General features: G+C 36.3%; 1 protein-coding gene across 4 annotated transcripts in view; it reads right to left on the reverse strand.

Moving 5' to 3' along the window:
* The window catches only part of PRRG1 (proline rich and Gla domain 1), an 85,061-nt gene that overhangs the window by 10,800 nt on the left and 46,555 nt on the right, over window positions 1-27,706 (reverse strand). For all 4 annotated transcript variants that reach the window (XM_039840025.1, XM_039840026.1, XM_039840027.1 and 1 more), the window contains exon 3: window positions 12,636-12,796. In XM_039840025.1, the coding sequence (XP_039695959.1) occupies window positions 12,636-12,796 (161 nt within the window). The remainder of the gene's footprint in view (window positions 1-12,635; window positions 12,797-27,706) is intronic.

Raw genomic sequence — 27,706 nt, forward strand, 5'->3', positions numbered from 1 at the left:
TCGTGTTTGTGGGTCCCATGGGACTGTAACAAACAGAGAGACAGTTCTGGGCAGGTTACCACCCTTAGGCACAGTGTAGAGAGCATATACAAACAGACCCCTAGACTTTCTATAAATAAGGCCTATTTGATTGTCCTCTACAGTTTCCACTTGAGAGGTATGCTTCTGGTTTGAAACATACCTAGGGGCCTAGTGAAGGCTCTCCAGGGACAGAGGCCAGTGGATGCCATCTTTGCGCTATCCCTTTGCTTTGGTCCAGGTTGCTGTAGCTCCCAGAAAGGAGCTTGTACCCTTGTATGCTGCCATGATTTTTGTGGCTGCCACAGAGGGGAAACCTCTATATCACCTTGCTCTGGTGGCCAGCAGAACTTGAAGTATGGTCCCATAGGGCTGTATATATTTGCATTCTTTAAAAAGCTGCAGCATAAGGCTCTCGATTCCAATCAGCTTGAATCTAAGCGCTGTTTGACATCTTCCCCTTTAAGATACTGACATATCTTGGCACACCCTCAACTACTAGGAGGCACTAAAATTAAAATAGGCTGCTTAGACAATCACAAAACTTTGACAGATAACCAAGAGCTAGGACAGAATTGAATGATAAGGTTCATTTCCTACTGGAGGCCACACTTTCAAGGCTGGGAGGGGTGGCTGTTTCATCTAATGCACAGATACCAACGCAGAGAGTCAAACAAAATGAAGAAACATAAGAATATGTTACAAACGAAAGAGCAAGATAAAGCCTCAGAAAAAGACTCTTATGAAATGGAGATGGGTGATTTACCTGATAAGGAGTTCAAAATAATGTTCATAAAGATGCTTAGTGAGCTTGAGAGAAGAACAAAGTGAGAACTTCAACAAAGAGAAAATATAAGAAAGTATCAAATAGAAGTCAGAGCCGAAGAATACAATAACTGCACTGAAAAATATACTGGGGGTGGGGGTAGGGTTAAAAAGTAGACTAGATGAAACAAAGAAAGGATCAGTGAACTCTTAGACTGAGTAGTAGAACTCACCCAATCAGAGCAGCAAAAAGAAAAAAAATAATTTGAAAAGTAAAGATAGCTTAAGTGACCTATGAGACAATATCAAGCAGACCAACATTTGCATTATAGGAATCCTGGATGGAGAAGAGAGAAAGGGACAGAAAATTTATTTGAAGAAATTATGGCTGAAAACTTCTCTAACTTGGGGAAGTCAACAGACATCCAGATGCAGAAAGCTCACAGAGCGATCTGATCATAAATTCTTAATTGGATAGGTCATGGTGGGTAGTCACACCCCAGGCATATAACTTCTTGAGTAAAAGAAATTATCTTTGCCTTAAGGAAGCCCTGCCCATTGTTTCTGTGCATATAGGTTAACACAACTTGAAATACCCTCTTTTAGATCCCTCCTTCTAACATATTACCACCCTCTCAGACCCCCTCTTTTTATAGTATGACCACCCTCAAGAGAGCACAAGATTTTAGCTATCCTGTAATTACTACGGATCATGAAAAGGGAACAATATTGCCACGACTAACTTAGATTAATTATGATTCACCTCTAGCAACTGGGTAGATCACAACTGGGTGCATTATTACAAATTAGGGTTCTCTTAGGAAGAAGGGGGTAAAATGGTTTTTAAAAGATCAGTAATCAATGGTGTCTACCACACATATCTTCATTAGCAACTCAGAATACATTAATTCAGGCAATTACTTTATTTTCTCCCCAAGAATATTGGTAGCAGAGCAATCTATAATCAAACTGCGTGAGCACAGAATTTCTAGGATAATGGAAATAATACAAGAGGTGGTAGTATGGAGAAAGCAAACTGAATGGTGTATGCTGGAATAAAGTATCTTTTCATGGTAAATTGAGGAATACTAAAATTCCTAGTAGATAATTATTTACTTCTGTTTTTGTCTAAACTAGAGTTTGCCTTGAATTTTAACATTTTAAAACAGGAAATAGCAAAGTGAAATGTAATGGTTTTAATGAAAAACTAATATAAATTCTAGGTTTATGGGGAATTATTATTTTTATTGGTTTATCTCATTTTAGTTTTTAGTATGCACCTGGATCTTAATAATGTAATCTAAGTAATAAAAACATATCTTTGTAAAATTGAAATTTCATTAACTTTAAATAGAACTAATTCTTTCTCATCTCCTCTACTTCTTCAGACATTACTCTAGAATTATAACGAAACCTCATCAATTTATTTAGCTTAAAGACAACTTCCTTGAAAATGATCTCACCATCAAACCAAACAAGTTCAAAATTGTCTAAAGGTTCAGGTTGCCACTTCTCAGATAATAACAAGAAATATCAGCCTATACCTATATTCCTTCCTAACTGGCCCAATTATATTGCAAGTTCTATTAGGTTTTCTTCTCTTCAAGACATCCTGCCTTGTGTTCCAAGAGTGTCAGCTCATGGTATGATGCTCCTGAGTACTAGATTAGGAATCAAAAACCACAAGTTTCAATTCCAGTCAGAAATCAAGCATATCATGGGTCTTTTTTGAGCTCACAGTATTGGTCTAAAGATGGAAAGAATTTCACCTGCTTTGCCTGTCCCAACTGGTGTTGTTCTAAAGCATTTTAAAACAGTAAAAATAAAAATCAGCTAAAAATAGGTACCAGCCACCATTTTTTCCATTTTGATCATATCTGGGCTTGAATTAGTATATTGTGATATGCCTTTATTAATAGCCTGATAAGAACCAGCATAAGAAGCCTAGAGGTAAACTGTTCCATTGTAAAAACCTCTGGCATAACCATCACCAGTTAAATTAGGAGGGAACTGTGTTCAGTGCGGAGGGAAGGGAGGGAAGACAGTGAATTTGGAGACTGGGTCCCATTTTGGTTTGCACCAATTGGTATCTTGTTATGGGAAAATGAGAACATCAACAACTTCTCTGGGGCTGTTACTTCCTTATTTGTGAAATGAAGAGCTTGACCTGTTTGATTTTCATGGACTCTATCAGTTATAAAGATGATTGGAGCCTATTCCATCAATCTTTCTTCAATAGAGAAATGGAAAGAAAAATCAGCCTTTAATCTATTCATGACGAGCCATGATTGGTAACAAATATTAGATTTGGGAATGAGATAATAATATTCAAATGATAATAATGCTATTTTAAAGTATGGCATCAGTGTAACCCTCTAAAGCATATCATTTAAGAAAAGGCTGATTGCTGTATGTGCAGTGGAGGAATAGATACCTTGTCTCAGCTTGATGGTACCCAAGACCTAGGGCTGACAATATAGGACTATCGCAAAGTTCCAATTTCCTTTGCCACTGATTTTACTGTACCTTGGAAGTGGCTTAACTGAATCTTATTTGTACAGTTACTGATACTCCAACCATGAGAGCTACCCATGTCAGAAGCCTTGCCCTGGGGGACTGTGCCCTAGCACAGTGGTGTGGTGGGGGAACCAGTGACAACTCCCAATATTAAAGGAATTGGCAGCTACCCACTTTAACAGAAATTGATTTACAGTAGTGGTCTCACCCAGATGGGAATCTCTGAAGAGTGGGCAGGAGTGATGAACCGTTGCTGTATTTTATCAAATATACCATGGATTGAGCAACATACTTTTTATGTATTAAAAAGAGAGGGGAAAAAACATGTTTTCAACTAATCCATGACATATCAGTGATTGTAAACTATACCTCAATTTTCAGAGAAGTTAAAATTTGAATAATCAGAGCATCGATGAAATACGGTAATATTTATTGGGTTTTGTCATCCACTTGTCTGAATACATTCATCAAAGTAGCTACTTTGTTTTTACTAGTCATAATTGTTTATACTTTTTCTGTTGGATATTGTGTCATTTTACTATACTTCAGCCTCATCCTAGAATGGATGGTTTGACTTTTTTCTTCTTTATTTTCCTTTTTTGGTGTATTAGGCTAAGGAACATAATTCCTTAGGTAACATGTAAACAAACCCTTGTTCTCTGAATTCATAGCTAATTTCCTCCTAGCATGCTATGGGAGGCATGCGACATCATCTTTCAGATGAAATGATACATTAAACATTTACCAAACAAAGTTTCTGGTCTGGAGTTCTGCTCAAATCCCAATTTAAATGTGAAGGTTTTATTCTTATCAATCCCACTGACCAACTGTAGCTCACTATTGGATAATATGAGCCCTTTATAACAATGACAATACTGCCCATCAAGCAGTCAAGCATCTCAAAGCAGCAGTGTGGTGGCTGATAGGGCCACTAGGATCACTAATGCACATGAGAGGTTGGCTTGTCACATTTTCATAGATTCAAAGTTACTGTTTAGACTCTAAGACTTTGAACTACTGAGGAGAGCTCCAAGAAATCCAATTATAGGGTACCTGCAAGAAAAGGTCACTGTCATTTTATTCCCTGAGTGGACATCCACTTAAGCAGTGGACTGGCTGATGCTTCACTCCTGCCCCCTGTGCCCATATGAAAGACAGGGTGGACTTGAGGAAAAGAAAGGTAGAGAACAGGGTCAGCAATAGAGCAGACCCTTTCCAAGGATTAAAACGAGTTGTAAGAATTCCGCATAGGTTAAGTAGATACTGTGGAAAGCTTGAGCCTTGTTGCTGTTACTCTGCCCCAGAGGGCTGTTTTCCAGGCAAAGGGCCCCAATAACAAGGGAGTGAGTTGTGCATGTTGGAATAAGAGCCAGCTAGGGAAGAAGGCAAGAGGCCAACACAGAGTTGTAACTCCTATTCCTGGAACTGTGTTGTAGGGAGACTTCTTCTAGGACCCCTTGAAGAACATGGTGGACCTACCACCCAACTTATAAATAGGCCCCCCCAAAGAATTAGTGACAGCAAAGAAGGGGCTACAGCAATACCAGTTAAGTTAGAGGCATCTGTCCCCTTTCCTCCTCCTTCCCCCCAGTCCTCAAAATACCAGAGGAGAGAAAAAGGGGAAAGGATAAGGGTTAAAGAGCAGATCATGCCCCTCTCCTCACTCCTCAGTCTTAAGGTCAAGGTCTAGCAGGAGCTGGAGGAGCAGAGGAGGAAAAGGTAAGCATAAAATAAATCCAACACTGAAGTTTTAAATGGAAGAGAGTGGATAGGAGTTTTTATGTCCTAAGTGTTTATAAAGGTATGAAATCTGCCTGTCTCTAAGGAACAGAAGTTTAGACTGTCACACTAGAGTGGTTACACAAGGCAAGGTCTTTTTAGACACATGATTCATCATTTATGTGACTTTAAATTCCAGTGCAAGAGTGCCATGGAACCTTTGGGATTCCACCAGATCTATTAGAAGAACTCTTTCTGGCAAATTAATTCTAACAAGGAGCACTGATGAGTTCAGTGCAATCATGGGTAAACAGTAGCATATCTAGAAGGTTAGACATTGCTGTCCACATATGAAGAGTTATATTAAAGCTATAGTGGAGATGATTCTATAAGTGATCAAAAATGGATCTGTCAGCCCCACCAGTAGCCAGTCTCTGAGGGTAGGTCTGAAAAAAATGAACGGGCACTGGAAGAGGAAACCTGCTGAGGTAACTTCAGGTCAAGGTTAACAGACTGCTGGCATGGGCAAGGGAGACTCACACTGGAGCCAAGTCCACTGCTTTGGGAATATACAGGCTGAAACCTTCCAAATTATGTTACTACCATAACCTGAAAAGAATAACTGAGACTACATAGGATTTATATTCTACAAAAGAGCACAACTGCCAGAGAATAAAGTTCACCACTAATTTAAAAATAACATCGACAATACAATCAATAAAAATTTACTTCAAATGATCACATGATGGAAAAAGTGATGCCTGCCTGTAGAAGTCAGACCTTCCTCATCTTTCCAGCAGCTCAGAATACCAACATATAAAATAACATAATGTAGCCTTCTTTAACTTATTCTCAAGAGGTCCCAAAAGAAGTAAAGAGGAAGCCTGTGGGAGCCCCAGGAAACCACCCCCATGTGGCTGAAGGGAGGAAATTTCATATGTAACTGCCCCAGGAGGGACTGGGATGAGTCTAGGGAAGGTACAGAAAGATTTGGATGGAAATGCATGGAGTATGGCTGGGAGATGACCACAGCACCACCCCATGTTTGACCCGTATATGTCTATACCCAGACTCAACTCCTACCTCCCTTCTTTCCTGAATTCCCTCATCTCTCATAGGGCAAAGTTCTAAATCAGTGTCTCGGGTGCCATCAATGGATCATGAAAGACTAAGTGAAATAGGAGTTTTTCTAACAATGCTGAAGAATCTGAGTTTCTGCCTACAAGAGTGATGAGTAATCTCCAGGAAACTAATGACCAACTCTTAAATACCTCAGACATTGAGCATCTACTGTAATCGCTATCTCTTTACTTAAGATACCTTAAGTAAAGATACCTCTTGCGTGTTACCTCCTGCCATGGGCTTTGGATTTAGAGATTTCCAATGTAGTTTTTGTAACATATACTTGTATGAAGGGGCACTGCATATCTCTTTCTTCGATTTCTCTTTCAGCAATTTCCACACAAAACAAATTTAAGTAGCAACACTTTGGAATGAAAGGTATTATCTAAAAAGGAATCTCTAGACTTAGATTTAAAACCCTTGGATATCAGTAGAGCATGGAGTGCACAGGGAATATGATAAAGATTTGGGATGATGCACCCAGACAGGACAGTTATCCACACCTTCAGAAATACTACCCACTGCAAAGCTTTTTAAGTACTCCACTTTTAGTTGGACCATTTGCTATACAATCTAACAAAACGTTATCTACTGATCACCTACATTAAAATCCCGAAGATCGATCATTAAGGCTGGTTCCCTTGCCCCACTGAGATCTGTAGACCTTGGACTGCATTTTTAAAGTATTTTATTTTGAAATAATTTTAGATTTACAGCAAAGTTGCAAAGATAGTACAGAGCATTTCCCTGTACCCCTCTCATCCAGTCTCTCCTAATATTAGCATCTTACATTGGGATGGTATATTTATTATAATTAACGAATCAAAATTGGTCCATTACTATTAACAACAGATTTGGATTTCACTAGTTTTCCCATTAACGACCTTTTGTTCCAGAATCCAATCCACATTGCATTTAATCATCACGTCTCTTTAGTCTCCTCTGGTCTGTGAGAGTTTCTCAGTCTCTTTCATGACCTTGACAGTTTTGGCAAATCAGGTATTTTGTATAATGTCTCTCAATTTGGATGTCTCTCATAATTTTCTCATGATCCCACTGGGATCATGTTATAAGTTTTTTGGGGGGAAATACCACAGAAGTGCAGTCTGTTCTCATCATCACAGGACATACATGATTTATCGCTGATGATGATAACCTTAATCACCTGGTCAAGGCAGTGTTTGCCAGTTTTCTCCAATGTAAAGTTATTTCCTCCCACTTCTCATACTTTATTCTTTGGAAGCAGATCATTAAGTCCAAGCCATACTCATGACAAGCAGAGAATTAAGCTCCGTCTCCTGGGAAGGGGAGTATTTACATACATAATTTGGATTTCTTGTGTACTGCAGACTTGTCTTTTCTCTATTTATGTATTCATTTATTTATATCATTATAAATTTATTGTATTTATTGTATGCTTTGGATTGTAAACCAATACCACATTATTTATTTTATTGCTCAACTGTTCCACATTTGGCTATTGAGAGCTCCTTTAAGGTGGCTCCTGTGTCCCTTTGGCATTCTCCCAATCTGTTTTCTTGAGCACTTCCCTACCTTCTGGTACTACAATATACTCCAACTCATCTTGCATTCTCCTTGCCCCAGGCCTAGAATCAGCCATCTCCCCCAAAGAGTTCAGGTTTCTTTTACTGTGGAATGGTATTAGAAACACAGATCTGTGCACCAAGCAGGACTATGCAGTTTCAGTAAGCAGCCAAGCTGATTCTTATGCACTCTAAAGTTTGAGGACAGTCATTTTGGAGAGTTGAACACAAATAAACTAGAAATAATTTCTGAAGAAAAGTTCTAAAATAGTTGCTTCCAAAAATTACTATTATTTTCTTCATGTTAATTCAAGATTAAAAGTTCCAAAATGCAGAGAACCCTCACAGGTCAACAGAGAAAACAGTAGTAGATTTAAAAATCTACTAATTTAGCACCTAAAACTGGAATATATTTATTAAAGGCTATCTCTGTGCCAGGCACTAAGCTAAGTGCACATTCCCAAACCTAATGATGTAGGTATAATTTCTGCCTTTTAAAAGGTACAAAAATTGAGGCCTAGAAAGATGAAATGTTTCACAAGCAATACAGTCAGTAGGTGGCAGAGCTGAGACACCAATTCAGGTACATCTGATTCTTGAAGCAGAGGATTTTGCTATGTATGGCATTCTGATAACTACTGCTTGTGTGAGTGAACCCTTGTGTGTATGTCTGCTGTCTCTAAGAGATCTCAAACACCATGAGGGAGGGTCACCTTATTCACCGTTGTATGCCCTGTGTCTGTTACATAGTAGACATTCAGTAAATAATGTCTGAAATCTGACCACATTTATATGTGGTGAAAATGAGAACTGCAAAGTGCCATGCATTTTCTCCCACTGTATGCCATAACTAGAGTTGTGTTCCAAATTAGGTTAAAAAAAAAAAAGATCCCTCATAACACTGAAAGCAGACTTCAAAATTCATACAGTCCAGATTTGGGGATGATGAAAATATGAATAAATCTGTTTCGAATGACAAATTTTAGTAAACAAAATGATAGTTAATTAGTAGTCTAAGAGTTGAAAGAAAATCCCAAAAGCTTATCATTTTCTTTACTGCCAGAATCAATCAATCATGAACTTCAAAGATGAAACTGTTGTTCAATGCTTAACCCAGAGCAGCAGATCCTTCTTAACATGTAACAAACACTATTCTGAAATAGTTGTTCTAAAATGGATCAAGGATCAGAGTGTCATTTCTATTACTTATTAGACCAAAACTCTTGGGGACACCTTATTGTAAATTGGTATGGATTTAATGGCATGGGCAAACTTAGATGATAGGCTTTAAACCATAAAGAAGTGAAGGAACATAATACCAACATAATAAAAAATTTAAATTAAGTCCACATCTATCAGCTAACTTGTGAATAAGCTTTAAACCAGTTCTTCCTATGAGTTAAATGTACTTTGTAATATGCCGATCCATTTGTTCATTCTTTCATTCATCAATATTTACTTAGATCCTATTATGTGCCAGCATTGTTTTATATGCTAAAGACCATAGCTATGAACAAAATAGACGAGGAATGCTGCTGTCATAGAGCTAACAGTTCTAGGGGGAGAGCAACAATAAACAAATACAACAAACAGATGTCAGATGGTGGTAAGTGCTGGGAAGAAAAGAAATTCACAAAAGGGGCAAAGGTTGCAACTTAAGGTAGAATACTTCCTCAAGGAGAAAATGATCTTGACCTGAGAGTGGTGAGGGAGCTCAGCTATATCTATCTGGAAGAGGAAAGAGTAGGTAAGTGCCAAAGCCGTGAGGCAGGACACATGCTGTGTGTCAGGAGCCATAAGAAAGCCATAGCAAAGTAAATAAGGGGTGGAGTGTCATAGGAGATGTGGTAAAGAAGTAACTGCAGCCATGGTGAAGTGTGGGGTGGAGAGGGATGGGGACCGATAGTATAGCTCTTTGTGGGTGATTTTGAGCACTTTATTTTTACTGAGGGAGATGAGAAGCCATTACAGAGAAGAGACTTGAAAGGATCACTCTAGTCTGCTGTTTTGAGAATCTACTATGAGGAGGGGGCTAAGAAATCATATAGATACAAAAGTAATTAATGGTGGCTTGGATGTGAAGTGGTAACAAGTAGAGAGACTGGGAGGTGGCTAGGTCCTAAATACATTTTCATGTTAGAAACAACACTGTTGGCAGATGGGGTGTGGGATATAAAAAAGAGAAGAGTTAGGGATGACAACAAGGTTTAGGACTTAGCACAGAGATAGATGGACTGAGTTACCACTTACTGAGATCAGAAAGGCTGTGATAGGATCAAATTTTTTGGGAAGGACTCCAAATCTGTCTGTTTAATTTGAGAACTGTATTCAGTTCAAAGAGGAACTACTGAGTAGACAGTTAGTCATACAGTTCAGGTCGGCCCTCTAGGATATAGATAAATTTGGGAGTCATTAGCATTTCAAGACCCAAGACTAGAAAAATTCACCAGAGGACGAGTATAGAGAGAGTATATAGAAGAGTTTAAAGAAGTGATATGGTTGACTCTAGGCTTAGTGACACTGACCTCTGACGTGTACATGCACACTTGAGTTCAGAGGCATTGCTTGGTTGTAATTATTGTGGCCTGAGATTCCAAACGCTGTAGCTGCCCTGCTGGGATACTGTGGCAAGAGGTGGTTGGCTTATCTGGATGGAGCTCTAATGTTGAGCTCAGAGAAAAGCCGAAGGGGTAAAAAAAAAAATGAGGTGGCTGTTGGAGGGGTATGTGGGGTGAAGAGAATTTTTTTTCCCTAAAAGTTGTGTAGGCTAATGAGAATGAGTCTATAGATAGGAAAAGGTGAAGCTGGAGAGCATAGAGAATTGCTTAAGCAACTGCTGAAGGAGTTAGTTCCTTTATTTGTGTCAAAGATTGCTGAAATGCAGCATCCTGTCTCTGCAGACAGGAACGGATATATAGATGCACTGAGATGCATAAAAGCCAGAGAGTTAAGCACTGAAAACACTGTTCACCTTGAGAGTTAATGATAAAACTAATTCAAGTAATAAAAGAGGTCAGTAAGGTAGTAAGATATACAATTAGCACATAAAAACCAATAGCCTACAAAACATATATTTGACAATGGATTTGAATCTAGAACATAAAAAGGACTCTCAAAATTCAATAATAAAAGAAAACAAACAATCCAATTAGAAAATAATCAAAAGAGTGGTTGTAGGGATGGGAGGTAGGGGGTCAGCAAAATGGATGAAGGGAATCAAAAGACACAAACTTTCAGTTATAAAATAAGTAAGTCATGGGGATGTAACATATAGCATGGTTACTACAGTTAATACTATACTGCATATCTGAAAGTTGCTAAGAGAGTAAATCTCAAAATTTCTCATCACAAGAAAAAAATTGTAACTATGTGTGGTGATGGATGTTAACTAAATTTATTGAGGCAATCATTTTGCAATATATATATATATGTGTGTGTATACATATATATATATATATTACATATATATATATATATACTGAATCATTATGTTGTACATCTAAAACTAATACAATGTTGTATGCGAATTATATCTCAATTTGAAAAATTAATGTAAAGAAATAGAAAATAAGCAAAAGATGTGAAGGGAGAGTTCACAGAAGAGAATATATAAATGTAAAATAAGCACATGAAAAGTTGTTTGACATCCTTAGACATTAAAGAGATGGAAGTTAAAACCACAATGTGATATCCCTACATTCCTATCAGAATGACCAAATAAAACATAGTAACAATACAAAGTGCTGGCAAGTATGCAGAAGAACTGATCAGTCAAACACTGTTGGCAGGAATGTAAAATGGTAATCTGTACAATGACAAATTAGTTTGTCAATGTCTTAAAGAACTACACATATACTTATCATACAACCCAACAATTGTACTCCTTGAGATTTATCACAGAAAAATAAAAACTTATGTCCTCACAAAAACCTGTACACAAATATTCATAGCAGCTTTATTTGTAATAGCCCCAAATTGGAAATAACCCCAATGTCCACAAAACTTATCAAACTGTATACTTGAAATATGTATGGTTAACGGTATGTCAGTTATAACTCAATAAGTTTTTAAAAATCAATAGCTTACACATACGCAAATAATAACCAGTTAGAATATATCATGGAAAGGACACCCCGTTTACAATAGCAACAGAGCAATACTTAGGAAACAACTTAAGAAATGTATAAAACCTTGAGTTCTTAAACCTTGAGCTCTTTCCTATTACCCCTGGGTCCTTTTCTACCTAACAAGAGATCAAATCTTTCTTTAAAATTTCTGCATCTGCTGCCTCTCAGATGTATTTGATGTCCTTTTAACACAGACATATCTGACATCCCTTGTTTAGCATCTAGTGTTATTTTCATGGTGCACAGGATCTTTATAAAATGGCCACCCCTGGTAATGTAATTTACGGCTGCAGAGCAGTTCCACAGAATTTACACCACTGCCTGTGCTTTCCCATCCCTGCTCTCCTTGAATAGCATGTGGACTAGAGTAAAGAGAGGTGAAAAGGACTATTCTCACAGAGTAGGGAGCAAGGTTCAGGTATTTCTTTTCTTTTGTATGAGAAGTAAAACGTTTTAAAACAGTGTCAGCATCTATTAGCTTCCTCCACAATTTCTCTCTGATTAGGCAGAGTAAGGGGATGATATTATCTATAACTTTCTGGAACAAAGCCTCTTGCGAAATAAATGCTTCCTCTTGCTAAGATGATAAATCTCAGCTCAGCAGAGTCCTATGGAAACCAGAACTGCCAAGATAGACCGACATACAAGGACGTAAACCTACCTCTCCTACACAGTGTTCTTACTTAGATGCCACTTTCAGAGTTCTTCGCAAGGGTGATTTTTAATTGCTAGCAATGCACACTATTTGGGAATGCAGATTTCGAACATACATCCAAAAGTTAGGCAAATCTGTGAACATTTTTTAAAATTCCAATATACTTACAGTTTTTTCATTATTTTCAAAAGCTTCTCTTGCTTCTTCGAATGTGCAGACTTCTTCTTTGCATTCACGCTCAATGTTGCCCTGTCTTGTTTCTTCGAAAAGTCTATTAGCTCTTGGGAAGCGTTTTAATATTGAATTGGCTTTTTCTCCCATGAGGAAAACTAAAAAGAGACACAATAATAAGCTAAAAATTGTAATAAAAAGCCATGTGAAAAGTTAATATACAGGATGAAATCTGCTAGATGCTCTTTAGGAAACAGAGCCAACATTCTAAATCTCTCCTGGAGTCAGCAATGAAGTCACTTTTAGCTCCGAGACACCACATCTGCCATCTTCCTCATCATGTGAGTATGTCCTTTCAGGAGCAGTTGCCCTGGGCAGGGACAGTGACATAATTAACTATGTTATATCACACTTCAGCACATTCCTGCCAACCATGGGTATTTAAATATAGTAACTGATACCAGGACTTATACCCATTACTATAAGTGGATACCTCCAGGCACTCTGCTGTTGGACAGCAGCAAGCAAGTAAAAATCCATCTCTGGACTATCAGTCTTGTTCCTCAAAGTAAATACAAATAAAACTCCAATTGGGAGACAATATTATCTATAACTTTGTAAAATAAATGCTTCCCCTTTAAACTCCAATATAAACCTGGAGAACCCTTACTTATATTAAAAAAGTGACAGGACCAAGAAATTAAGATAATTTTGGCCATAATTCATTCCAAGGAACACTAATAATTTTGTTCTAAATTCACTTAACTATATTGTGACACCTTAGTATATTCAACCCCATTTCACTATCTTTCAGAACAAGAAAATTCTGCATGACTTATAGAGACATTTCATATAAACATTCAAAATGGACATTATGATACCCAATACACTAAATAAGGCAATAGTTGCATGCACAGTTATGGGAAATTATTTTTATTTTTACACATTCATTTTAAACCATACTTCAATTACATTTTTCTAAAAGTGTCATGCTCATTTGGAGAGCATGAAATGAATCCAGAAATTAATCTCCACTAATACAAAGAAATTAGAAAATTATCTAATGTTATAGACTTCTGACATGGGAGAAGGCACATTACAGTTCCTTCAAGATATTTTAAAAATTTCTATATTTTGTAAAGAACTTTTTGAAGTAAATAAAAAAACAGTAAATGTTCTTTTTAAAAATGGCAAGAATAGTAGTGAATTTAAGGTTTAGCTCATTAGAGAAATATGTATTTCACTTTCTAGAATATATATATATATATATATATATATATATATATATATATATATTATACTGAGGATTCTTTAAACTATCCAAACTGATACCAGCTAGATGGCACCTATACTAGGTTGAAAATTATGGTAGGCCTTCTATAAGTGTTTCCTTCCTTTTGTACCTCAGGAGGGTAACCATCTATAAAAATGAACCATAGAGTGATAAAATATCATTAGAAGAAATCTTTAAAAATAACAATTATGGTAAGCGGTATGAAGGAAACCAAAAGGGAGCTGTTGGAGAATAACAGTGGAATTTTGAGTTGGAGAATAACAGTGGAATTTTCTAGCAGTGCTTCTCACAGTTTAGCAGCATCAGAATCCCCTAGAGGACTTATTATCATAAAGATTGCTGGGCCCAGTTCCCAGAATTTCTCATTCCATAGGTCTGGGTGAGGCCAAGAAGTTGCAATTCTAATAACTTCCCAAGTAATGCTAGTGCTGCTGGTTTCACTACCACAATTTGAGAACCACTACCCAAATGTGAGTTCCCTAGAGAACTAGTTCTGAGGAAGGTGTTTATGGAATGCTGGGATTAACATATTTTTTTTATATGTCTTTCTCTCCCTCTTTCCTTCTTTTCTTTCCTTTTTCTTTTTTCTTCCTTTCTTCCTTTTCCTTTCCTTCTTCCTTCCTTCCTTCCTTCCTTCCTTCCTTCCTTCCTTTCCTTCCTTTTCCTTCCTCCCTCCCTCCTCCCCCTCCTCCCTCCTTCCTCCTCCTTTATTATGGTGATATTGGTTTAACAGAAAGTTCTAAGTATACGATTCAACAGTACACCATATATATATTGCATTGTATGTTCACCTCCCATAGTTAATTTCTTTCTGTTACCACATATGACCCCTTTTTTCCCCATCTACCTTCCCCCTCCTCCCTATCCTCTGGCAACCACTAGTCTACTGTTCATGTCCATGAGTCTCTTGGGATTAACATATTTAAAAAGATTTTTTACTGAATGACTTTTTAGGACTCTTAGTATATATTTAATACATATTTGTAAATCTCCAGAAAAGGAACATGACACATGCATTTGTCATATTTCTTTGACTATAGTGCCCTTTTCTGAGGGAAATTTTACTGAATTAATAACCACCTAGCCATTGGCTTTACTTATGACCTTTAAAATAACATACGAGTAAGTCTCTGCTATATAACAAGGCCAACTAATACATGAAGACAGTAACTGATTTCCCTCAAGGCTTCTTTTTTCCAGAATAAACATGTCTAGTTCATCTGTTGGTCATATAAAATGTATAAAGTCTCTGCACCATCTTTATCTCATAAAACACAGTATCCTACACTGAGTACAATACTCTATGTGTGGTCTGACAAGTGCAAAACTGATCAGGATTATCTGCTTCCTTGTTTTGAAACACAATAGATATGTTAATGCAGTCTAAGATATCCCTGGCTTTTGGGACAATTTTCTTTAAGATAAACCAAACAAACAACAATAATGTATTTTGAGCTTTTAAGGAAAAAAAAAAAACAACTAAATTCTCCTAAGAGAAACTAATTTTCTTATATGCTATTTACATGGAAAGTGTGCGTGTGTGTGTGTGGGGGGGCGTCAAGGAATGCACTTAACTCTTGTAACAAGAAAACAGGCTAATTCAGAAAGGTAAGCAACTATAAGGTAATGTAGTAGGATACAGATCTTCTAACCCCAACCTAATCAAACTACCAAGAACATTCCACAAACACCGGCTGTGTATTTCTTACAATGGGAGGCAAAGTAATATAATAGTGAGAACTCTAGAAAGAATAAGCTGGCAAGATTTTATCTTGTTTGCTGAATATGGTCAATTAGAAGATACTACCTGGAGTAAGAATCTGACTAGTAGGGAAGATATTGTTATTGATTAGTTATGTCTGCAATATAATCGGGAACAGGAAGTTGTGGCAGAGTATTTGCCAGTCCTCATCAAAGTAATTTGGAAATCTAATGGATGATAACAGCATTAGGATATTTTCAACGTGAAAACAAAATAAAGGGGAAGGAGGCAGCTTGGATCTATGGGATAAGATCAGACTATCTGTTCCTAAAACACTGGGTAATTTCCATGATGCAAGGGTTTGTATTTGGACTTCTAAAAATAAAGCAGTGATGTTTGAAACTAAAGATGAACACTTCCCTCTTCCTCTTATCAAATAGTGTGAGTTAGCCCACAGCTGTCAGGAATCATGTGCATTCCTTCATCAGAGATTACATGATGTGACAAGTATATAAAATGTAAATGTACTTTGAGCACACAGCACTGAGGTATTATTCAAAGCATGTACTTTTCTCATTTAAGGAAATAAAGACAAATCTGTCTTATTTAGATTCAGTTAGGAAAGATCCTTATTAAAAAAATATTTAAAATCTAAGACTGATACACATATGTACACCTACAAAGTAAGTATATTTACTGAAAAAATATAACTACTTTTTCATAATTTCAAAACAAATAGCTGTCACCCATGCTTTTTCTTCAAAACAAAATAATAAAATAGGTGAAATAAGATGGCTTCTCAAGGAACTCCCTAAATTAATACTTTAAACCAAAATATACAGTGTGTAATATATTTTTAATGCATTGCAGAATACTAAAACTCATATTTTAATGCCAAAAAATCTTTGCCAAGTGAAATCATATCCATACATTTGCTGAAAAATAGCAGAGGATAAGGTCTGAAAATTAATGCCCACTTGGAAAAATCTCTACTCATCTAATACATTTTTTTTTCTACCTTGGGTCTCATTTCAATAAAGAAGTCATTATGTAAAGTTGCAAATGTTTACATTTTTCTCTTAAGTGAACAAAATTATTTTTCTTAAGACTTATTTACTGAACATAGACTATGTACAATGAGACCATGACAAGTCACGAAGATGAAAAGCAGATGGCCTCTGCCCTCAAGGTTCTTCAGTGCAAGAGATAACGAAGATAAAAGATACAGAATGAGCTCTAAAGCAAGACTTAACAGGGTGGATGAGTTTTGAGGTCAAAAGGCAGGCATATTTCTACTGGGTAGGCATGTTTAGGGGCAGGGGGAGAGACCTGGAGAAGGACCCCTGAAAAGTATGTTTGAGTTGGCCTTTTAAAAATTAGCAGGATTGGGACATGCAAAGATGGTGAAGGACATCCTAGGAAAACAAAACAGCAAGTGAAGGCTTGGTATTGAATCAAGCAAGGGTCATAAATGAGGAACAGTGAGCTGGTCAGCAGGGCCAGAGTATAAGATTCAAAATAGGAAGACTAGGAAATGAAACTGGAAACACCCATGTCTTGGAGACACTTAATGTTAAGCTATTAAACTATTTGACAGCATTCAAAATTTCAGACCAATACTTCTGGAAGAATAACCTACAAAACATATATAAAACAGAGTTGGAGGTAGGATGAGGAGAAATGAAGGGGAAAAGGCCAGGTAAAAGGCTACTGACAATACACCAGGTTAAGAAATAATGACACCACACATTAGAATGGTGGCTATCTAAATGGAAAGAAAGGGACAGATGGGAGAGACAGATATTGGGTGATTTCTTTGACAACTACATCCATCATGCACCTTATTCCTCAGTCAAACCAAGTCTTACCATTCTCCAAATAGGCTCTTTACTGCCTCCATAATTTTTATTTTACTGCCTCCAATATTTCATCTGCCTAGAGAACTCCTATTCCATTCAGATATAACATCCTCTAAAAACCTTCCCCAGATTCTACTCCCCACTTCATTAGACTCTCAGTATTTATGTACACTTAAATTATAGCAATTTAACTGTATAATTTTTGATGTGCCTATCTGGTTCTGTCTCAAGATTAAGCTTCTCGAGGGTAGGAATCATGCATTATTAATATTTTGATCCAACCTCTATCTTTCATAACACCTACTAAAGAACTTGGTACAGAACAGATACAATACATGTGGAAAAAATGAAAAGCAGAATGGAAGACTGGGTGACTAGAAGCTAGGAAGCCAAGGACCATGCCTCTAATTATGAAACAGCACCACAAACTTAATATATGATTGTGAAATAAATACATTGACAGCAAAGTTTCTAGTGAGACTTGAATATCCTTTTGTTCAGCAAGAGAAATTACCTTTGAAATTCGTAGAATAGTTCTATGTGTGCTCCCCTTGGAGCAGACATTTTTTGTTCTGTAAGAACCATTTAATTTCCTCTAAATAGTTGTGTAGAGGTAGAGTAACTGAACATCCACTGTTCTGGGAAGAGGACATAGCAGATGCTTTTTAGCCTAGCAAGGAACTAGCGTCTCAAGATGTACACCAAGGTACCCCAAGATGCTGCTGCAAATTCATAAAGAATGAGCAGGATATTTTACATTTTTGAAGGAAATGTATTGATACTCTGTATCTGTTGGACACCACACAAACTACTAAGTTAAGGTAGCTCACAGTGTGAAAGAAAAACAGCAAAATGAAGTTGATAGTCAAGAAAGCAATCTAAAATGGAGCAGGGAGGCCTCTGGGAAGTTGAGCTAACTCAGTCCCTTTCCCATGTGAAACTGAACTTTTGAATTGCACTAAATCAATGGCTACATCCTGATTCAGTTCCTAGAGCTCATTTCGCATCACCGAACTCTCTATTAAAAATAAATTTTTCACCTAGGAATAGACATAAGCAATTAATCATGTATAGCAAAGTTAAATTTGCTTGCCAGCACCACTTACAGCTCTTTCAAAGCAATTTATATAATGCTTTTGAAAGTCTCTCTTTTTCTGTCTTTCTTTGCCCCTTGGAACACAGTTGGGGTTTCTCCCAGATTGCAATTACTAAAAAATATCCCCAAATAAAGCTCTTTTTTTTTTTTGGCCTTAAAGTTCTCAGTCCAAATTCATCGATAAGTTTCATCATTAGATAATTCTACATTCATTTTCTTTGTGAAGCTGGATTTTTGGCTGTGATAAAAAGTGCTATGTGAAAAATCAATGTGGAACAGGAAATGTAGGTGGTATCCTCCTGTATCCAATATCTTCCACTATACAATCTGATTCTTAGGTTTGAGAAATTGTGCAGTGCCCAACAGGCACATACATCCCATTAGTAAGTAACTGCATGGCTATTTAAGGTTGAAATAAAAGTACTGCGTTCTTTCAATTTATGTATACTATTTTTCGAATGGCTACTAAGCTATCAGGATATATAAATATTAAGTTGTTTGGACCTAGCCACTTAATAAATATAACAATTAAGTATTTCTTTTGGCCCCTTGCTGCCATGAAAAAAAATCACTGTCACAACTAAGGGCACGGTAAACTCAGAAGTTTGGAAACCTCTGACCTAGAGACAGATGGAGTCTTGCCACTCTCTTCCAAACCCATTTGGCACACTGAGCTTGAATGGGCTAGGACGTTCCTGCTCTGAGAAAGAGGAACAGATCCCTTTTGAAAATTCAAAGTCACTGAAACCTGTCAGATGGGTTATTGCTGTCCTGATACAAGTTACAAATATCATGGAAAACATACTGAGTAGTCCTCCACACCATCCTGTCACATCACTCAGTTGTTGGTTTTTATCAATTAGCTACTCTGGCTCTATGAGCTTGGGAAAGAGGCCAGGGATATGAAAACAAACAACAGGGCAACCAAATAGCTGAAACACTGGGAAATCAGGCCTACCGTATTATGGAGTGAGCACAGGTGAGTGAAATGGTAGGTAGAAAGGTACCCTCCTCTTTTCCCAGCCCAGCTGGGGCAATCTATGCCTCAGTTACTGTAGTGAATTTTTTAAACAAATGTAGTGATTTCTTTAGTGTCCTTGAAACTGTTCTGGGTACCAGAAAGCCTGGTTTGGGAGCCCTGGTTTTGATGTAAGACTATATGCCAGCAACCACTACAAGAACATCAGGAACAAGAGAATTAGGACTTTCTACAAATGAACCCATTCCATTATCTTTTCTTTAATGCAAGAGTCAGGGCCTACTCTTCTAGACCCAATATGTTACCCTAGAGTTCTTAAATTCCTCATAGGAACAGGGGGGTTGGTCAGGGAAGGAAGACAGACATTCTTCTATTACCAAGAGCTGTAGTTATTTGAGTAACAAATGTGATCTCATTGGTATCCCAAGTTTAAGTGGTGCACATCAGTTACACATTTCAAAAGTGAGAAATAAAGTTGTCAGAGCAAACAGCTATGTGAGGAAAGCAAAAACCCTAAGCTTCCCTTTTTCATCTGTAAAACTGGAATAACAGCACGAATCTCATAGTTATAAATGAGGTAATGTACATACAGTATTTTGCTCAGGACCATCTATCAAATAATAGATACTCAATAAATAGTATGACTTGCTGTCACTGCCATGGTGACAGTTATTCCGTGAAAGGAAAAACGAGATTTACCAAGATGATATAAAAATGGAAATACAGAATAAATGAGTAAGGATAAGGTTAATTTGCAGTGAGTCTGTATGCTTAACTCTAGGATGCCTGGGAGTTTGGTCCTCGTAGTCAAGTTTGAGATGGAATGTACTAGAGCTTTATAAAGTGCTGTTTAAAAGTCTAAAGCTCCCTTGGAGGCACTCTGTACTAACCTGTCTATACTGTTTATTGAAAATGTATAGATTCATGGTTTGTATCTGATTTAATTGAGTGTCCAGCCTACTTTCAGCTACATGACCAGTAGAGCATCAAAGATCCTCAGTAAACTTGTGTGTTGGCTCCCCTGAAACCAAGGTTATCTCACACATACCTTGGTGGTTCACAATTAGAAGACAAAGCATGTCCTATGTGACTAAAACTAGCCTTAGGAGTCATCTTTCTCCTACTGCACCTTACCTTTAGCCACTGCTAAAGTCTTATTAGAGTCTCATAGGTCTTTTCAATTTTGTAACATCCTGTAGTGACGATATATACTTTGATGATTCATAAATATTTTGAGTAATATCACAAGAATTTAAAATTTCAGAAATTCTTGAGAAAATAAATGAAGGCCTATTACTGGTTCTTATTTATAAGGACCTGATATTTGTAACAAACTCGTAAGGAAGCATCCTTTACTATAAATTATATGCTTACTTTTATTAGCTTCAATTTTGGTCAAACACATGTTGATAGCCTATCGTCATTAGAAATTTAACAACAGACCACAAAGAAGCTCTTACCAGGAGGAAAGACTAAGAAATAAAAATTAATACATGACAGATATATATCTTTAGAGAAGCACAAGTAGCTACAACAAAATACACTAAATAATTATTTTCTACTGATTTTTAGGTTATTTAATAGTTCAGATAGCTGTTCAATATTTTACATAATTATTGTGGATATTAATGATAGTAATAAATCATGATGCAGAAGTCAAATAAAACCCAACTTGTGAACTTGGAAACAAGAGATGACCAAGGTCATGCATTATAACTTACCTTGTGCTTTACCTACAGGGGAGCCCCAGATTCCTTAGACTAATCAAGGATCAATTTATTCAACCCTCATCCACAAGCCTGGCTGTGAAATCTGAAAGCCTCACTGCACATTATTGCTGATAAGAAGGGGCAGAGATGGGCTAAATTAGATAACACATTGACAGCAACAAGAAGTGAAAGGTGATTAACCTGAGGGCAAGGAAAAAGAGAGAGGGAGCCCTTTGAGAGTTATTTAGAGTAGGTTCTAACCACCCTCACACTAATAGCTCCCAAAGCTGTAGGCATCAATGATTATGTTTAAAATGAGGAATCTGAGTCACCAAAAAAGGATCATATGATGTTTACGATATTGTTTAGGAAGGCAGTAAATTATATGATCTATTTTTGAACTATTTCCATAAAAACAGTTTATAAAAAGCTTTTAAACACTTATTAACAAGGTGAGCATCAGCAATTTACAATATATATTTATTCAAATGGAAAGTCTTTTCCTAGACATTGTTGTGTAAATGTTGTACCAGACTGAATCTAAAACAAGTCCACCCATTAACCAGGAAGCTGTTCTTGTCTTCTGAATAAATCTCTAATATCTTGTTTAGTTGTGAATTTTTCATAAAGACTGTAGAACATGCTAAGCTATCCACTTATTTGAGCCTTCTGTTTGTCACATGAAAACTGCCTTTTGAGAATATCTTGTTGAAGTCTAAGAAAGTCAATATCTGTTCACCACTTTCCCCAACCCAGTGCTGAGACAAATGAAAGTGCAGGGAAAGAGAAGAGTGTAATATGGTGAAAAGGTCCTGACTTTGTAGTCAGAATATGCAGATTCCTGTTCCAGCTCTGGCACCAAATTGGCTGCATGATTCTATATTTGTTGCTTAATTTATTGTTACCTGTGTCCTACTTTATGAAACTAAGGTGTTGTATATGATTTCCTAGGTCCTTTCAGTTATAAATGTGAAGAGTTTTATAATTGGAAAAATGTTTGTTTAGTAGGAGTAGTGCATCGTATTCAAACCCTTTTGGGATATGAATACATTATTTTCCAGCCAAGCAACCACCATCCCCCAAACTAACAACAACAAAAGATAAACAAGAAGAGAAAATCAACAAGGCACCCTCTCCACTCAATCCTGTGCTCAGATTGATATTAGAAAAATCTTATGAAGTGTCACACTCATAATTCCTTGTTTTCTTGCTTCTAAGTCATTTTGATACTATTATTTACTCAGTTTTACATGCATACTATGCCTTCAGGATTTTTTTCTGCTGAAGTAGGCATTTAAAAAGTATTATTTAAAAAAAAATCAGAGACTGATAGAAATGAACTTTCCATGGAAAAACAAAGTCTCACATTCCAAAGTGACATTTCACTTACTAAAAACCAAAATTATACAAACTAAAAATATGCTATTTGGATCATCTTCCTATTACTTAGAAAAAAGCAGATTATTTCCCAATTGTATTTCACCACTACAAGCTATTTGTGGAAATTAAAGATTATTATTTTTTTCATAGCAGGTAGACTTATTCAGAATTTGTTGTATGGTGGTACTCATGTACCCAAACGGGTTGTCACAAACTTGAAGCTTAGTTAGAATGGCATGTAACATAAGTGTTCATGGCAATTACGAAGCTGAAATCCATTCAAAAACTCAGATATTTAAAAAAATAATGTGAAGTTACAGGATTGAGCTAGTGAGAATGAGAAGTCACAGGGTTTGAGAAGAAATAATTGTTATTAATATCTTTAATATCCTGAACCTGCTTCTTAAGGAAATGTGGTGGTTACAATCATTACCTAAGACTCTTAAAAAAGTATATCTTTATGCTACTGGAGGTATGCAATGAAATGCCAAATGATAACAGGAAGGTTTCCGGGAATAAATGTGGAAAAAATGCCAAAAATGGATTTCTATAAGAGAGAAGACAAAAGAGGTAATGTACATCTATAAAAATATTCTCTAAAAACAAAACAAACATGTTCCTCTCAGAATGAGTCTTATTAACTCAATATGGTTTGCTTAAAAGCCAAATTTTGGATCATATATTCAGATATCTCTTGTCTAATGATTTTATGCTTCATAAGAAATAATGAGATACAGAGACATAACAGTTTCTCCCACAAAGGAAGATAAAAGGCCAAATTTTCTTTGAAGAAGTCTTACAATTTATATTTCCTTACAATCCCTTCTTATCAAAAGGAATTCTTTATGAAATGGGAGATGACAGCAATCAAGTTACTAGTAATGACAAAAATTGATTTAAATGCATGGTACTCTAACACATGATATTTATGGACTAGGGGCTATGCCTAACCCACAAGAAACAAACAAATATAAACTTAGCATATGGTCTAATTTGCACAAAATTAAGCACATAATCAGGTGGAATCATAAAAATAGGAGAATTCCAAAGATGTACCCATCTCCTGTCACTAGTGGCACAATTATATCAGCAAGAATATCATTAGTCTTAGTGTCTACAGTTCTTACAACCATAAAACTTTCTTTTTAGTTTATGGACCCTAACTACACTGATTGCAGTTCTGTCTGGAAATAACTATAACTAAAATAACCAATTAATGAGAAAAAAAGCAGATAGATAGAGCTCACCAAATATGAAATAAAGTTTTAAATACATAACTCTGTTACAGTAAATGCTTTACAACTTGTCAGCATACACAGTATGATAGTATCTATGTGATAGTTAGCTGTAATCTATACTCTAGGAATAGATAACTGCCCTGATAGAATGCATACTATATTTAATCAAAAAGCTACATTCCAGAGGTGGCTGTTCAGATGGCATTCAAAGATAGCATTCAGCTTTCTTTCCTGACCACAAGAGCAGAGCCTAATGGATTTAAGAAATGGAGTCTCATTGACAAATTAGTGCCTTTGTTAATTAGCACATGGATTTCAGAAATGACCTTTCACTGGTGAAATCAATGTTGTTTATATGTGAATTTGCTCTAGAAATGATAGCAGAATTCAAACTTTTGCTTGCTCTGTCTGAAGAGGAGGTGCTACATACCAAGAGCACTTTGTTTCCTTCTTTCCTTCATGATGGCTCCTAAGACCCCTTTAGAAAACCTGGGGTTTCACTGAACACACTGGAAGCCACTGATACATTTCAATTCCTTCATTTTACTAACAAGAAAACTGAAGGCCAGAGGTTATATGACTCACCCAAGGACATAGCTGCTTGATTATAGGACCAGTATTATACCTTGGTTTCCAGAACCATAAAATGCTCTTTTTTAGACTCAAATTACTTCTATGGAAAACATTATAATGTGTAAATTCCAGCTTATCTCTAAAGATTTCTTTTATTCTAAATCAGTGATTCTCAACCTTGGGCGATTTTGCACCCCAGGGAACACTTGGCAGTGTCTGGATACATTTTTGGTTGTCACAACTTGGCGGGGTAGGTGCCACTGGCATCTAGTGGCGGAAGGTCAAAGATGCTACTAAACATCTTGCAATGCACAGGACAATCCCCATAACAAAGAATAATCTGGTCCAAAATGTCAATAGTCATTCCTAGGTATATATACCAAAGAACTGAAAACATATTCAATTAAAAACTTCTCCATTGATATTCATAGCAGCACTATTTACAATAGTGAAAGGGCGGAAATAACCCAAATGTCCACCAACTGATAAATGGACAATCAAAATGTGGTATAATCATACAATGGGGTATTTTTCATCCATAAAATGGAATAAGGTACTTATACAACATAGATAAACCTAAAAAAAAATATATAGTATTCTAAGTGAATAAAGCCAGACACAAAAGGTCACACGCATGTTGTATTATTCCATTTAAATGAAATATTCAGAATATATAAATGCATAGAGATAGAAAGCAAGCTATAAGGTTGTCAGGGCCTGGGGAGAGGGAGGAATAGTGACTGACTGCTAACTGGGTACGGGGTTTCCTCTGGAGGTGATGAAATGTTTTGGAACTAGACAGGTGTACAACATTGTGAATGCCACTAAATGCCACTGAATTGTATATTTTAACATGGTCAATTCTGTTATGTGGATTTTGCCTCAATTAAAAAAAAATGTCAATTGTGATGAGGTTAAGAAATCATTCTAAACTTATGTACCAAAGGTTATTTTGTTCTTAAAGGTAAAAGTCAGAGAGGATTGCATCAAAGACAAAAAGTATCAAGCACTATGAGTTTAAAAAAAAAAAGAAAGTAGCCCAACCCTTAAAGAGTTAGCTCAGTTTTTTTTTTTGTTTGTTTGTTTGTTTGTTTGTTTTTTCTGGTGAGAAAGACTTGCCAGGAAAAAATAATGGCTGTTGTCAAGCAGATTTATATTACTGTTATAAAATAATGAAGATAAAGATTTACAATAAATTGGTGACATTGCTTAAACAGCAGAGCATGAATATGCTACTGTAATAAAGAGACTTTCAGATTCAATATAGGCCAGAAAATGAAATAATGACTTGCCTTTAAACGTGTGTCTGCACTTGAACTATAAACCACAGAGCTGTCAAATAAAATTAGGCACTACATTATGAGGTAGTCACTTTACAAAGCTTGTCAGTGTGAATATTCATTCCCCACTTGAAAATATGGAGCTCTATGCTCAGAGTTAAAGTTTAGGATTGGCCTCAACTGAGCAGTAGTTCGTCAATGAATCAAAGAGCTTAGAGGTTTACTGTGGTAGTTATAAACCATCTTTCCATCCACAAAGTCTTGATAAGTTGGGGGGACATGTTCGAGTTCTTTGGGCTAAAGAAGGCAGCACATTCAGAGACCCAAAGGAAATATGCTGCTGTGTTTTTTATAAAAAAACAAAGGCTGTACCTGGCAGCACTGACACTGTTTCTCTTATAGTGTGACAATATGTGCATGCATACTATAACATTAAGTATGGTTAATGAAGATGAAAACTGACTTTTCAGATTAAGATTTTATAGACCTAGGATTTTCTTCTATGTTAGGTAAAAGTTATTTCCAAAGCCTAAATACTGAAAGAGGAGAGACAGAAAAAATCCTAAGGTATCTTTGTATTTTTAATTATTCTCCACAAATAAGACCTGCCTGTTTGCTAGCATTCAGCTATTCTACATACTGTTTCTTGTATGACAAAGTAAAATCAATTCTTTTGAAGAATCGTGGCTAAATATTATTCCTATTTTGTAAAAAAGGAATAAGAGAATCATGTGGTTAGCTATTATTGAGACAGCATGATGAATTTCTTCCAGAAGCTTTGTTCTTAAGGTAAAGACAGTGAAATTAACCATCAATAACTGCATATTAGGCTGGTAAATACCATAAATTGTTACTATAGCACTTAGAACATGCAGTAGTGTGTTCTGACACAGAAAAAAATTCAGATGGAAAACAAGTGTTTTAAAAATCAAATTCTACTTGAACATTGTAACAAAAACAATAACCCCAAAAGTTGTAAGCAAGAAAACTCCCAAGAAATTGCTTTTCTGTGGGTTACTGCAATTTTTGTCATTTTGTCATGAATATACCAGTTTCTGGGATGGGGAGAGAGAGATGAAAAGGTAGAATAAAGTTTTAATTTCCATTTAAAGATGATTAAAGATAAAAACTCAAGTATTACATATGTAGTATTTTGTGAGCCTATACATACACATTTGCAAAATCCTCACATTCTCTTTGTGAAAATGTTAATTCTCTACTAAAATCTTATATTTAATTTTATTTATGCATGCTGTTCTTTTTTGTAACAGCATCTCCCCTTGTTGTCTCATACTATTCTGGTGTTCCATGATATATTATATTGTGTTAAGAAAAACCATAAAAATAAAAACATATCAATCAAGAAGGGTGACTTTTGCCAGGTAAGTGGTGTCTTAGAATCCTTGCTTTCCGTACCTCCCATTGTGGGTTGTGTATAGCAAGCTTCTGAGTTGAAGTATCTTGTTGTCTACCTTGGTGACTGCCAATCAGTGCTGCTGTCTTCACAGCCATAGACCTCCGACTGCTCAGAGGATTTTGATATTTGAAACACTCCACTATCTGATACATCTATGTTTTAGCTGTTACCATAAATGGTGATGAACACTAAGCTATTTCTTTTTGCCTATCTGTCTAGTCCCCCATGCTGTGAAATATATAAACATCATCATACATCTTAAAAAATATTTTTTCCACACCTATCACAGCAATAGATAGCTAAGTTTTTAATTGTCTTTTATATACTACAGATGACTAGGGCATTCAGAATATGGTTTATTGGAAGAAAATAAAAACTAGATATGACATAAGTAGGCCTAAGTTTGTATTTTGGCTCTCTATAGGCTGTGGACTTTAGATAAGACTTTCTCTCAACCCTCAGTTTTGTAATATATAAATTGAAGATAATAATCTCTATTTACATTACAGTGTTGTCTTAAAGCTCAAATAAAATAATGTAG

This window comes from Pteropus medius, unplaced genomic scaffold (assembly GCF_902729225.1).
Source record: "Pteropus medius unplaced genomic scaffold, Ma_sr-lr_union100, whole genome shotgun sequence".
NCBI classification, from domain to species: domain Eukaryota; kingdom Metazoa; phylum Chordata; class Mammalia; order Chiroptera; family Pteropodidae; genus Pteropus; species Pteropus medius.